Source organism: Mesitornis unicolor, unplaced genomic scaffold (assembly GCF_000695765.1).
Source record: "Mesitornis unicolor isolate BGI_N332 unplaced genomic scaffold, ASM69576v1 scaffold12, whole genome shotgun sequence".
In the NCBI taxonomy this organism is placed as follows: domain Eukaryota; kingdom Metazoa; phylum Chordata; class Aves; order Mesitornithiformes; family Mesitornithidae; genus Mesitornis; species Mesitornis unicolor.
In genome coordinates this window covers 5,510-20,057 of record NW_010171007.1, presented here as the reverse complement: position 1 = coordinate 20,057, position 14,548 = coordinate 5,510, and the positions used below count along the sequence as shown (strand labels likewise).

Here is a 14,548-nt window from a genome sequence, read left to right as displayed (position 1 = left end):
TAAAAATACTGCCAATAACATCAGGGCAATTATAAAGAAGCAAAAGCTGGGATATTTAATACACTTTAACCAGTGATAGTAATTTAATATATTATTTAAAGATGGACAAATGAAATATGGATTAAGTAGTCTGCAAATTCATGAACAAAGGTCTGAAACCTGTAAGGTAAGTCTCTGGGAAAGCATATAAAATTATCACTAGAATATATGCTCCTTACTCTCTTTTGTGTTTCCTTTTCTTCGTTAACACGGCTCTAGCGGGAAGGCGTGATAGGTGAAGTGGTACAAAGGAGCCAACTGTGCAACACATGCCCTTTCATGAAGTCAACAGATAATGATGGTATAAAGGTGAAAGGGGGATGATGTCAACCAAAAGCCATAGAGAAGCCAGTTGAACTCCGCATCTTGTAGCCTTTATTTGATGTAACACATACAGTGCAGCTTTTAATACTTTGATTGCTGGTCAAGTGTCACCCTCTAATACTGCACCTCCTGGCAGGAGACCTACCTTTTATGTGTACATAGCATGGGCTATGAATATATATTATCACAGTCTATTCTGTCACAGAGAATAGAAGGAGGCTCCAACAGAGTTTACTTGAGCTGTAAACCTGAAGAGTATTATATAGGAAACATAGTGTGTGTGTGTGTATCTGACTTCCAAATAGGCTGCTAAAAGTGACCTTGAAAATAATTTAGAACAGCCTTAGCAATATGTTTTAGATGTATGTACAGAAAAGAACAACAGTGTTTCCAGCACCTTTTATTTTTTTTGTTTTTTACAAATCCTTTCTAATTGGTGAAGAAAATGTTCACACAGAAGTCTTACATAAAGAAAACATAAAAGTCCATCAGAATGCTTACCTCTTGCATTAAGAGTATGGCCAGTAGGTCAAGGGAGATTGTCCTCCCATTCTACTGTGCCCTTGTGAAGCCACATCCGGAATTCCGTGTCCAGTTCTGGGCTCCCCAGTTCAAGAAGGACAAGGAACTACTGGAGAGAGTCCATCATAGATCCACTAAGATAATGTTGGAACTGGAGCATCTCCCATATGAGGAAAGGCTGAGAGAGCTGGGTCTGTTTAGCCTGGAGAAGAGGAGACTGATGGGGGATCTCATTAATGCTTATAAATGTCTAAAGGCCGGGTGTCAGAAGGATGGAACCAGACTCTTCTCGGTTGTGCCCAGCTAAAGGATAAGGGGCAAGGGTCACAAACTGGAACACAGGAGATTCAACTTAAACAGCCTGAAACAGGCTGCCCCAAGAGGTTGTGGAGTCTCCTTCTCTGGAGACACTCAAACTCCCCCTGGCCATTTTCCTGTGTGATCTTAGCTCTAAGTGATCGTGCTCTGGCAGGGGGTTGGACTGGATGATCTTCAGAGGTCCCTTCCAATCGCTACCATTCTGTGATTCTGCGAAAATTCTTATTAAGGTTTTCTCCTAAGACTAAAGATAGTAGTGGAATATTCAAAAGGATCTGGCCCCGCAAGAAATAAAATAAACTTTAAATGTGGGGAAATTAAAACATTTTAGGACTAAGCTTCTGATGAGTTACCTCCTTGAATTTCTGAGTTTTCTAATTTTGATGCAGTCTATTTATCATGCTGACCAGAGAAGTTTCCATAAGGAACCAATTAAGTTTCAGATACACAAACAGTGACTACGTTTTTTTACTGCTTTACCAAATTGAGAGCTTAATAAAGTAAGTTACACAAAATAGCTATTGCCATAGCTAAATTAGTTGTTCCTCTAGACTGCATAATTAAAATAGCATTTGTGAACTGATTCAAAATTTTCACTGCGCTTGAACTATATAATAAAGAAATCAAACATGGAAGTATCTCTGCTAGAGCTAAGTCTGCAGAAAATGTTCATCTTGCTTTAACTCACTTTTCTATCTGCAATGATCTCTAAATACCATAATGCTGTGTGAGCAGCAATCAATGCAATCATTATGCTAAGTGACCCCAGTACGTCAGCAAACTGCTAGACCAGGAGTTTGGTGTGGCAGTGGTACTATCATCATACTCGGGAACTCTAAGTGATGTAAATCATGGTATTAGACTGATTGGCCTTGCTTATACAAGAGAATCTCTAGACAAGCTCTACCCTGCAAAAAAAAAAAAAAGTGCTGTCAAAATAGCTGAGGTAGTAAAAAAGATGTGTATATATAATAAGGACCATACTTGGTCCCATAAGTTATTATTTTTGTTACCTTCTGAAATTTAAGAGGATCTATATTGCACAGACCTTGACTTTCTAGGGAAATACTCATGCCATCTGCTGGGAAGTTACAGAATTTGGCAAGTAATTTTTCAATAGCATTTTATTTTGCTGTTTTTTTAATTGTTAAATTCTTGCACTTGCTCTTTTGTAAAGATCTGTAGTTAAATGTAAGATAGTTCAAAAGCACCTAAGTCAGGCCTGGCAACTGACAGCACTGTTTTGTATGCTAAGAAAATATGGAACAATTTACCAGCATAATTTGGTACTGGTTATGTGGGCTTGAACCTTTCAAGTGAAACAGCAACTCAGTTTATCCAGTCAGTTAACAGTTAAGACACAACTGGCTGGTTAATCATACTGATCTTATGATCTGGTTGACTGTGACAACAGACAAATTAAAATCACATCAGTTCATGTGGGTTGTAGAAACATGAGAATCATCTGCAGATGATTCTAGATTTCTGGATAGAAATTTGTGAGATAATTCCACATTTTCAGTTCCTTGGACAAACCCCTATGTTGCATGCAATTTAGGTCAGCCTATAAATGCATATTTAGACACTCCATTATTACAGGTGTCCAGCATTTCTGCAGAGATAATGTAGGTTAACTATCTAATGATAGGCCAAAAAGCATTATGGAGTTACCTAAGAACTATAAAAAGCATTCTGCATCCTCAAAGGTTATGCAGAAAGCAGGACTGTCTTCTAGATTTTACTAATAATTAATCTCCAGTTTCATATCAATATAATGTAAGGAAAAAAAACACCTAGTAAACAAGCATTGACATTTTCAGCTCTATGTGGCTTATACTTGCCTGCTCTGTTACTAGTCCATGGCTAAGACCCGTTATGAAGAAACAGAACTCATCCTGCATATGAAGTAAACTATCTTGCTATTCAACTTCTGTACTGAATGTTTTCAACTTGTTTCCTCTTTTCTTACTTTCTCCATTTTCTTAATTTCAGCGTAACATCAATATTTGAGCTTCAGTAAGCTCAGTTGGTAGTGCCTCTTCCTCCTGCAAAACAAGGAATCCAATAATCAGTTTCAGGTCTCCGTCCAGCTAAGACAGTGGTGATCATTAGATCACAGAATTAACTATCAACTATTTCCAAGGTAATTCTGCTCTTGTTTTGTAAAACTTGCAGGAAAACAAGCATTAGTGCAAAATCTTAGTGAGCTGAACTGCACATGCAAGGCATGAATTTCCGTCAGTAATGAAGACTCTTTGTTGAAAGAAATCTAATAGTGTATATTTGTACAGCCTATTGCCCAAACATAGAAACATGGTCTGCATGGACAGGATCTTCTATTTATATCAGTTTACAGCTTCTATCCTATTTTTGGGTTGAAAAATAATTTCTCAAAGTAGCAAGTTTATTACATGCATTATTTTAGTAGCTAATTAAAATGTTAACTGGGCTGATTCTGTTCAGAGCATTGACGTTATTGCAGAATGCATTAGTTTTCTGATACCTCTTTTAATCCTAGCCTTAACAAGGATTTTGAATATTTTATCTTACCTTATGCCCCTAAAATTTTGCTATAAAACATGACTAAATAATTATCTGTCGATGCTAACAAGCTCTCTTTTATAAACATATTAAGCTGCAGTAGAAAATGGAAATTGCACTTCAGTATTTCAATAGATGGAATTTAATGGTAGTACATTATGAATACTTGGAACACATATAGCGAACGCTAAGGATCTAGCAAATATGTGCACTAGTAGGTATAATACTCAGATTCCTTTAAGATAGATTGAGAAAAAGAGGCAAGACTGATAATGAATTAGAAACTACAAATGAACAAGTTTTGAAGCTGTCAAGATCTGTTTTCATAAAAAAAAATTAACACCAGCTTCTAGAAATGTTGCTGCTGTGTAAGTTACTGAAAACTGTCTTATATGGAGGCTGAGAGTTATGCTAAAGTGAGTATTCAGGACGTTTCTGTTGCTTTCAAATTGCCTCTTTTTTTTTTAAGAGAAACTGAAGTTAGACCCAACTCCATCAAATGATTTAATTATTTTCTGTCTGTAAGCTTTTCTTTCCATAATTAGTCTTTAGTTACCAAAACTCATTGGTCTTTAATTATTACAATCACCATTCTTATTTCAGCAATAACTGAGTAGAAAAATAAATATGGTAAAATTGCCATTCAGGTGTCTGAAAAGAGTGCTTTTGGCAGAAGCAGAGGCAATTTAGTAGCCTCTGTTACACAGAGGTATGACGAAAGCAAGGAACTTTTCACGTAATGCCCCAAACATTAACTGCAGTGGGCTAAGATCAGGCTAGAAAGCCTTTCTGTTCTTCAGCGAAGGACCGTGCATAGTGAGGGCAGATGGGATGCCTCATCACTATTGCTCTGTGGCTCTGTGCTGAGGGATATGGAAGGTTACAGCCCTGGCACTCCCCACAGGGAGCCTTGAACCCGAGTGTGGACAAGGATTTTCATCTGCACAACTTGGGGAGGCAAGGCAGTATTTTATTCAGGTGCTGACTCAGGCACAACATATGCATAGCATATTTTTCATTTATTGGCTGCCCAAAATGAGAAAGCGCCAGGGCTGCAGAAATGCTGAATGTTCATAACTACACCCATGTGTCAAGTACAAAAATGCCTAACACTGGGTGTAAAAAAAGTAACATCTTAGGTTTCTTCACTTGGATGTGAAAAATTAGTGAATGTTTTCTGAACATAGCAACTTTAATGTAGTTGCACGCCTGTTCTCTGACCTGTGACATGAGGATGATACAACCAGGTGCTGCAACATTTCTGGTGGATTATAGGGTGTTAAAAGTAAGAAGAGTACCGTGTAAACATATCAGATGAAACGATCCATTATCAAAATTAGCTAGGATCAGACTGAATATGATCTATGACCCCAGACTAAGCAAGAGAAATAGAAATGCATGTTCAATATACAGTGCCAGCTGAGCTTAATAACCTGTAGAAAAAACAGTATCCTGTCAGTTGTAAGACATATACAAGATAAATCTAAATATAATTTAAGAATTTCCTTAGCTTTTCCTTCCCTTTTGACTGAGTAAATATGTACAGGGTTTTTTTGTTAGTGCAGTGTAATATGAATTACAATCAAACGGAACTGCAGCATTTCACATGATTTGCGTTCAGTCTATAAATAACCAGCTTCAGTTTTTCAGCACCCTCTAGAGTAAGCAGGAAGCGCCAGCATCTTTTCCTTTCATCTTGGATAGCTGAGGTAATATACTCCTCTTTTTGCCTTTTTACTGAACTTTCTGATACTCTAAACAGTTTAAAATAGTTATGGAAATATGGGAAAGAACTAAATTGAAAAATGTTAAATTATTAAATAAGTGATCATATTATTAAAACAGTCCTTAAAATGTTTTCATGTGAAAACCCTATTTCATTAAAAAAAGGCAACCAAACAAAGCTTTTAACCTGGCAAGCAGGGCCAGCGTAATTCATATTACGCTTTGGCCCAAGTGTTTCCAAAGACCCCCCCCACGTCCCGCTCCCCAGCTGAGCTCTCAGAGGTAGGTTATGCAACTGCTGTTGAAAGGCAATACCCTCTCAGCAGAGCTGCCGGCCTTCACAAATGATAACTCAGGCTGCCTCCCGGAGCACAGCTGGGCCGCTTTGTTGGGTGTTGGCAAAACACTAAAATTCAGCTGAAACAAGGACCCCACAAACAGTAATACATCAATAACTCCAAAGGGGAAGCTACGGGTTGCAGAAGTTTCTGTCTTCTGTTTCGAAGATTGCAAATTTTGTTTTCAAACAGTGGCGTTACACTGACAAGGAACGAGCAACCATTTCCCTATCAATTTACACTGGTAATTCATTATTCATCATACAGAATTAGAGAGCTTAACTGAAGGTCTTTGAGAGAGCTCCTGAGCAATCCACCATAGAAGCTGGGTAGTTAGGGTGCTGTTGATTCTTTCCAAGTAAAACAAAACTGGGTCCAAAAAAGAGTTCGACAGCTTTTTTTTTTTGTTTTAAACATGTTAATTTGTTAGAAAGAACATTCTAAAAAGAATTGAACATGGGCTTGACGTCTGGAAGTCACATTTGATACACAGCTTTTTATTATTATAATTACTAATGTCATAATATGTTTGCTGCTGCAACCAAAAACTTTGTTAAACAGGTTGGTGATGGTGGAAGACTAGTTCCAGTGCCCAGTCTCAGTGAAGCTGATAAATACCAACCTCTGAGCCTTGTGATTAAGAAAAGAAAATGTTTGCTTTCAAAAAAATCTAAATTTGCATCAACACCTTTCACATTAAAAGATATTCTTCAAGGGGACAAAGAAATTTCTGCAGGTAAGATTTCTATATTTCTTCTAAGTGGAAAAACGCATGTTTTCTTGTAAGTACAGAACAGATATAATATAGTAGATATAATTTAAACTGTGCAGGTAGTATGATGCTTCTTTAGTACAAGTGTAATAAATTTTTTCTTGAGAAAGAAGTGCAAGTCAAACTGGTTAATAAAAAAGAGAAAAAAGGACTTTGTGGAAAAAGTGTAAAAATAAGTCAATTATACTAAAAAGCCTTGATATTTTCTGAACTAATATGAAAAAAATTCAGTTAAGCCTTGTGTCTTTTCACAAATCACAACAGATTTCTGATAGATGTATTCATGTGTGTTGATTAATTGCTACTTAAAATTTGGTTTTGATGTTCACCTTTCTCTGTATACTCACTTTTATATATGTAAGAATGGCCTCAGTCCTGCAGCTGTTCCACGCTAGTAATCCTTGGGCTCTGCACAGGCAGATGCATTTGACAACAGCTTTCTGGCTGAGGTAATTGGATTTCCATAAGATTTTTTTCAAAAATTGTAATATTTTTTTGTGTATCTAAATAGCTTAACTGTGTTTAAATTGCCTTTGGAGGAGATTCTATGAGAATTAAAAGGTACAAAATTGAACTATGCTGCCTACGTTTTCCCGTATCTTTCTTTGAAAAGTCTGTGTAAGGCATATCTACATGCTAAGTTTTCTTAAAACAGTTTCATTGCTTTTTTCTTTTGGAAAAATAAAAGTCCATTTTGACAAAAGCGTTGATCTCATTAATTGCACAACAATTGCATTGCTTAAAAACTGTACTAAGACAAACCACTATGAACACTAGAAGACACAAATAGCAGTTGAACCCACAAAGGGATGATCCCAGGACGCAAGCATGATGAAAAAAGATTGGAATCCCACTAATCTTACATTCAGGACAAGTCAGCTAGCTTGTTCAGAATGAAAAAAAATGAGAAATCTCATTAAAATGTCTGAGAAAGAGGATGCAAAAATCTCATTAAAGTGTCTCACAAAATCTTTAGTCTTTTCTGTAAAGGTTAGATGTCATGTGCAGAAAGTATTGTCCTTTAATTTAAGCAAAGAACTTTGAATTTCCTTTTTTATGTGAAAAAATACAAGCATTTGCACTTTTTTAGCATTATAAAAATATATTAACTGTTTTTTGTTAAAAATAAAGACAAACAGGATTCATACTAGGTGACTTTAAGTCACTTTATCCTAAAAGCTGAAAGGATTTTTTTAAAAAAAAGTAAAACCCAGATTCTCAGGTGTATTTGGATGCCTAATCCCTGTGTTCTATCTTCTCTATTTTTTTTAGTTTGGCAATCAATGTGTTGTAATAGTATAATGGAAATGTATTTGAGGCTATAAAGAAAGCAGCATAAAAATGCTTTGGCATCTTTTGCTGAACAATAAATTGATGCAAACTTTCAAGTAAGTAAGAATTTACTTGCTGTTTTCCCTCAAAATAAACTGACATAGCCCCTGGAATCATCAGGCATACATGGAAAGTTTGGTAAGTTTTTCTAATGGTGACGTATCAGGTAAAAGGCGAAGTTAATGTTACTGGCACACACAGGTCTCATTCATGTAATGCAAAAATGTAGAAATGTTAGGTTCATTTGTACTGCATCTAAACAAAGTTCAGAATTCACTAACATAATTTTACACACATTGGTTTTCATTTTGTTCCTAGTTTTAATACTCTATGTGGCCTCCACTAAGTAATTTTGTGTTTCAGAGCCCCTGCCATTAAAGCCAGAACGCACTGCATGTCTAATTTGTGTAAGTACCAACAGTGTATTTACAGGTAAAAGTACTTTAGGAGAATAATGATAAGCACAGAACTGTAGAAAGAGCCCTGATCACTATTTCATGCCCAGGACATACCACATGCAGGAACATGGGTACAACTCTTCCAGGGAGGCACAGAATCCTTCAGACCCCTATGTGCTCTCTTTCCATCAGTCATCAGTAATAACACCAATAAAGAAGTGCTCAGTGTAGCTCTGAATTTCACATCGCAATGGTTAAACACAGTAGGAACAGTACCATTTATTCTCTTCTTTATATTTATTAAAAATTTAAAAAAAAAATAAAACGTCCTGTTACAAATACATAATGCTATGTAAAAATTCTGCATTCAGACTTTTCATCACACAACGGTTATCTTCTTTTACTCAGGTGTCTCGTCTTACCAGTTGCTCAACTATGAAGACAAATCAGATGTTTCACTTAATGGTAAAAGAGGAAATCAGATAATGAATGATGTTGGTTTTGATGTTGCTGGATCAGATTCTGTTGCCTTTAAAGCCTCGTTTGGCATAGTAACCAAACATGAGGTTGAAGTACCAACACTACTTAAAGAACTTACTACAAGGTGATATTATACAGTTTGTTTTCTGGTTCCATAATTATATGTCGTACAGTTAGGCTGAATGTCTGAAATGGTTAGCTTTGGATTATTATTAGTCAATCAATAGCAGTCACCATCTGATATTTTCCAAGAGTCTCCAATTAGATCGCTAGGATTGGACACAAGATCTTCCATATAACACAGACTGTAGAAATTTTCTGAATCTACTCTTGTTTAAATTACAGCACAACTTTCAGGGAAAAATAAAATCTAGAGAGGAAGAGTCGATCCAAGGTCCTATCTATGTTATTCCATACAACTGAAGATCTGAAATGTAATTCAAATGACATTACCAAACTTCAGGTTTCTAACCAAAACATTCCATCATCATAAGCTTTAGAGAAGCCCAACAGTAGAGCATTACAGCTATTGTTTTTCTTCTTTATTTTCTAGAAATTCTTGACTGATGTTAATTATATCACTTTAAAAAATGTTATTAATTATGGTGTGTTGACAGTTCCTTACTATCAGTAAGAACAGTGTCAGATGGACAGACTTGGAATTTTCCAGGATTTCCCACATATCCTCTTTAACATTTGTACGTTACTGGCTTTCTTAGAAGTTCTTGGTGCTTCTGTTCCCGAACACTGAAAATCAATGTTAATTTTTCAGAGACCTCCTCAGTCTGTTTTTCTACTGAATTGAGACAAAATTTATGGCAATTTATTTACTGATTTAAACTAACTAACTCTATTAGCTGCTTTGTAAATTGCTAATAATTTCTCAATTTCCTTCCTGGCTCCCTCTTGATTTTAGAAAAATAAACTTTGATCATTGTCTAGTCCATCAATCAAGAAAAAGTAGGATGGAAATTTTGTGTGTGGTGATGGAAAGTATTAGAACTACAAGGCAGTGCTCCTTAACCGTCCATACTGGAATGCGTGGAGAGACAATGAGGGTAAATATGTTTGACAAAGTTCTGTAGCATAAATGAATAGACATAAAAAGCTCATTTTTATAAATTTTATGGTTGGATTTAATTATGTTTTTACTGATGTAAGCTCAGAAAAAAAAAGTGAGTAAAACAATATTATTGCACTGATGTAAACCGAATTAAAAGTTGGTCTTCTGTTAGTATTGCTTATGTGACTGAGGGACAGGACACGCATGAAAAGATGGCTAGAAAATGAGCTATTGCTTTGGGTGAAGCCTTGGCAAAGATGTGGAATTCACTAGTACTTAGTTTGACTCTCCAGTGAATGAGTAACCTATCTTTCATGATTATATTCATCTCCTAGAACATATTAAAACTTCAGTGTTATTATTTCAAGGGTTGACATCTTAGTCTGTCTTAGGTTCTTCCTCCCTCTCTCTTCACTGTTTGAATAATTGAACTTGCAAATCTTCTGAGGTTTGCCCATTGCTAGTATTTATAGATCATTCAGAGAGTGATGAAAGTTAAGTTACTATCTCTGTATCAAACTTTATTAACATGCAATGTTGTTAATGTAAAGATAAAATTGTTTAGTTATGAAATTTGATCTTCAGTTTCAAAGCTTCCTCCTGGTGTTGTAATTCTCAATATATGCAGTTAAGATTATTTTGTTTATTTTTTCATTTCAATTTGTAACTTTTTTCTTTTAATGCTTTTCTAAATTATAGTTTCACATTATTGAAGATCAGAATTGTAAAGGGCGGGACAAAGTAATTGTTTTTCCTGCGCACACAACTATTGCTTTTAGTGTATTTGAACTTTATATTCATTTGGATGGCAATTTCGGTAAGTGATGTGCATTATTGTCATTACTGCTATTATTTATACGCGTCTAACTTTTAAAAACATTTTTCTTATTCTTGATATACATAAACCCTGATCCTGTCCAATGGTATGCCTTAATTTTATATACATAAGTAGTCTGACTTTCTAAGGTAAAAAAAACCCTTGACAAGATAAACAAGGCAGGTAATAAAATCTGGTCTGTTATGGAAACATTTTTTGAAATTAAAGTATGATTTTGTAATTTTTTTATAAATCCCACAGTTTCATGGAATAAAAAAAAATCCCTTCCTTATCTTTCTAGCCTGTATGGAACAGGCTTATTGGATTATCTGATCAGTTTTGCATGAAATAGGCAACTAATAAGACCCAGCTAAAGAAGAAATTGTGCAGAACTTCTAAACTTAGCTATCCTTTTTTCTGTTGGGGCTTTAATTTCAGTCTGACACATCATCTGAAGAGATTTAGGAAGAAATAATCACAGTTACTGAAAACTAATAAAATGAATTGCATAGCATCTGAAAGTGTTTTGTACTTTTGGGGGAAGGATAGTGCTTATGTATTTACATTATTTGCACTCATTAAAGTGTAGCCTATTACATTATCAGTGTTATCAATATAGTTTGTAATAAACCAGAAAGACAATTTTAGGATTTGATCTAGTACTTGATAATATCAGATACAAACTCCCCAATGACTAAAGTAACGTTAAAGATCTAACCACCAGATTCACATGTAAAATACAGGAATCTCTGAGAGTCACTCAACTGCTTGAGGAATTGCCTGCCTCTCTGTAACATAGTGGCTTTCTGTAAATAATAAAATGAAAGAGCTGATCATGGCAGATTTTTACAGCACTATGCTTTAGAAATTGCGAATAGCTCTGTATCCTTTGGTATATACAGAATAAACCTTCCATGACAGGAACTCTGCATTGCAAAGCACCTTTTTACTGAACTGTGAGATACTTTTACCTTTCTGCAAAAACTTTAAATACAGTCCAAATGAAGCATAATTAATGAATTAAAAGAGATAATACAGTATGGTAGTTTTTTATATTCACTTCCATAATGTTCAACATGAATTTCAATTTTGGAAGTGTTTTAATTCTATTTTATGTTTATGCAATGGTAGGTACGTGCACAATGTTTTTTGCTAAAGTTATTATCAGAGAAATAATCAATGGAGCTGATACTTGTATTTGCATAATTAAAGAGAATACTCAATTGAGAAAGTTTAAAACATGCTTTTTCAGTTCCTTGTAATTGATTATCCTTGTATTTCACTTTAAAGTTTTCTTTTGAGTTATGGATAGAAACTAGGTGATATTTATTTTTATTAAAAAAAAAAGGTTTTGTAGTTGATTTGAGACTGGAAGAGATGACTACAGAACTCACATCCTTGCTTATTATTTCTCAGTTTTAGTTTCAAATGAGATCATAGAAATGTTTCTCCTTCAGAAGTGGGACTTCCATTTATGATGTTGACTGTTTTAGTCCCTTAACATGGCCATAAATTGTGTAAAAACCAAAACAAACTCTGACCATGTATGTTGAAAGCCACCAACATTTATAAATTCCTATTGAATCTGTGTCACTTGATTCCACAGACTATTATATGTGCAGACTTGTATTAAAAAGCGATACTAGACATTAAAAAACAGTAGCAAAGCTGAATTTAATCACTGTTGGCTTTATAGATTAGAAAATATATTATATGCAATTATCGCTTTTATATTTTGTTCTTCTAAAAACTTACTTTTAATTTCTAGAACTCTGTGTGACTCCAATTTCAAAAGGAGGATTTGAAAAAGAGAAATCAGGATCATCTTCACTGACCAAATTAAGGATGTTAAAAAGTAATCTGTTTCATCGAAGTATGACTTTTGATATTTATTTTCAAATATCTTAGTTAATGCATGAAGAGTGTTTGTTTCTTTAACTTCTGTGCAAGATGAATGTTTAAAGAAGAAAATTTTGGTGGAAAAAATGTACCTCTTTTAGCTTCTTGTGAACTGAAATTATTTTAAAGTTACTAAAATTTGTATTTTAGAACCTAACTTTTACACAAATAACAAATTTATGGAAATGTTGTTCATTATAACTCTAAAGATCTTAAAATAAAAATTTATAGCTGATAATAAACTGGTATAGAGTAATTATACAATAATACAATAAACTTCAGTTAACATTAAGCCTATTTCATATGCTTGCCATTTACAGCTAGTGTTTTGCAATACAAGTTATAATATACAAATATTTAGTATTTAAGTATTTGAATGTACTCTTTAGGCTATTTGTCCACATGGCAGGGACATGGGCATGATACGACAATAGTTCTCTTTTCTCATTCTGATATGAACACAACATTCAACAAAACTGAGTATGTAGCTATATTTTCTTCAGAACAAGATCCTACACTTTTAATGATCCCTGGTCTAAGTATTTCTGAAATCTGCAAAACTGAGTGTGAAGATAAATGTTGAGCAGTAAACACGTACTTCTAAAGGCTGCTCTGTGTAGGTCCCCATGCTCCATTGTATCCCGTTCTTGATCAAAGGGCTTTTATGGACCAAGCCTTCTGTGCTGCTCCAGTCCACGCTAAGGGAATAAATCTTCAGTGGGTATGATACATCTCAGTAGCCGTTGCTTCCTAGAAGTTTGTATTCCAATCTAAACTAATCAGTCCCTGAAAAGAGAGGAAAAAGGTAGGTAGTTCCAAAAGTGATTTCTTCCTAGGGTGTTTGGATACTCAGAATGCTCCTAGGAGGTAAACATGGGGTCCTCCAAATTTTCTAAACCTTTTTAAGTACTGGTGGATTTTTTCAAATACTAGGAAAAAAAAGTGAATTTACAATTCTTAGAAAATTAATAGAACTAGAAATGCAAAAACAAAAAATGGCTAAATGGGAATGTACATAGCTGTGATTTAATTTAGCACCCATTTTTTCCCGAAAGCTTGCCTCATGTCTATATTCAAGGTGTATTTCTAAAAATATTGTAAATATATAGTTCATATACAAAAAAAATCTGGCTTCTGTCAGTGTCTTTTGTGAAATTAAAGAAAACTTTTCATCACACAGAGCTTTTGATGGGGAGTAATCTACAACATGACATGTTCAAATGGTTTCATGAATCAGTTTTTATTTCCACAATTAGAATGCCAGGTTGCTTTGTAAACAGTTCATAATGTAATGACAAATCATTGCTGCTTTTTTTGTGTGTTCTTTTTCAGATAAAAGAGTAGTGACTACCATTGCTAACTCTGATGCTTACTTGGAGGACCTTTTTACAGATTATTATGAAAAGGCTGCGAGCATGACTGATGTCTCTACAAGCTATCTCAGAGAAGGGTCTCATATCAGAATTAATTTACTTAATAACAACATCCCTAAAGGTCCCTGCGTCCTTTGTGGAATGGGAAGTTCAAAAAGGGAGACAGTCTATGGGTGCCTAGAGTGCTCTTTTAATGGACAGAAGTATGTACGATTGCATGCTGTGCCCTGTTTTGACCTCTGGCATAAGAGAGCAAAGTGACTGAGCTAGGTAAGTGCCTGTTGTCACAGACATAGACATAACTGTGCCACAAACTTTTCTGAATTAGTAAATATGACTAAAACTGTTGAAAAGCAAAACAGTGAAAGTGCAAAACATTTTATTACACTATAGTCTTCAAATTATTTTCTTCACAGTCAATGACCTTTTACTTGAAAATGCCCTTGTCCATTCCCAGGCATTGCTTTTCTTCTTTCTAGAGCCTTCTCTTTCCATTACTGATATGAAAAAATATACTTTTAAACTGAATTTTCATAATGTGAAAATATATGCTAGAACTTAGTTTGTTTACACAAACTTGTTAACCCCCAAAATATTGCCTGTATCT

General features: G+C 34.8%; 1 protein-coding gene across 1 annotated transcript; it reads left to right on the top strand.

Moving 5' to 3' along the window:
- The first annotated feature begins 6,332 nt into the window (after positions 1-6,332).
- Positions 6,333-14,202, top strand: DFNB59 (deafness, autosomal recessive 59). Its single transcript, XM_010179863.1, has 6 exons — positions 6,333-6,543; positions 8,718-8,913; positions 9,706-9,847; positions 10,552-10,669; positions 12,438-12,542; positions 13,901-14,202. The coding sequence occupies exons 1-6, from the start codon at positions 6,333-6,335 to the stop codon at positions 14,200-14,202; spliced, it is 1,074 nt and encodes a 357-aa protein (XP_010178165.1).
- The last annotated feature ends 346 nt before the right edge of the window (positions 14,203-14,548 follow it).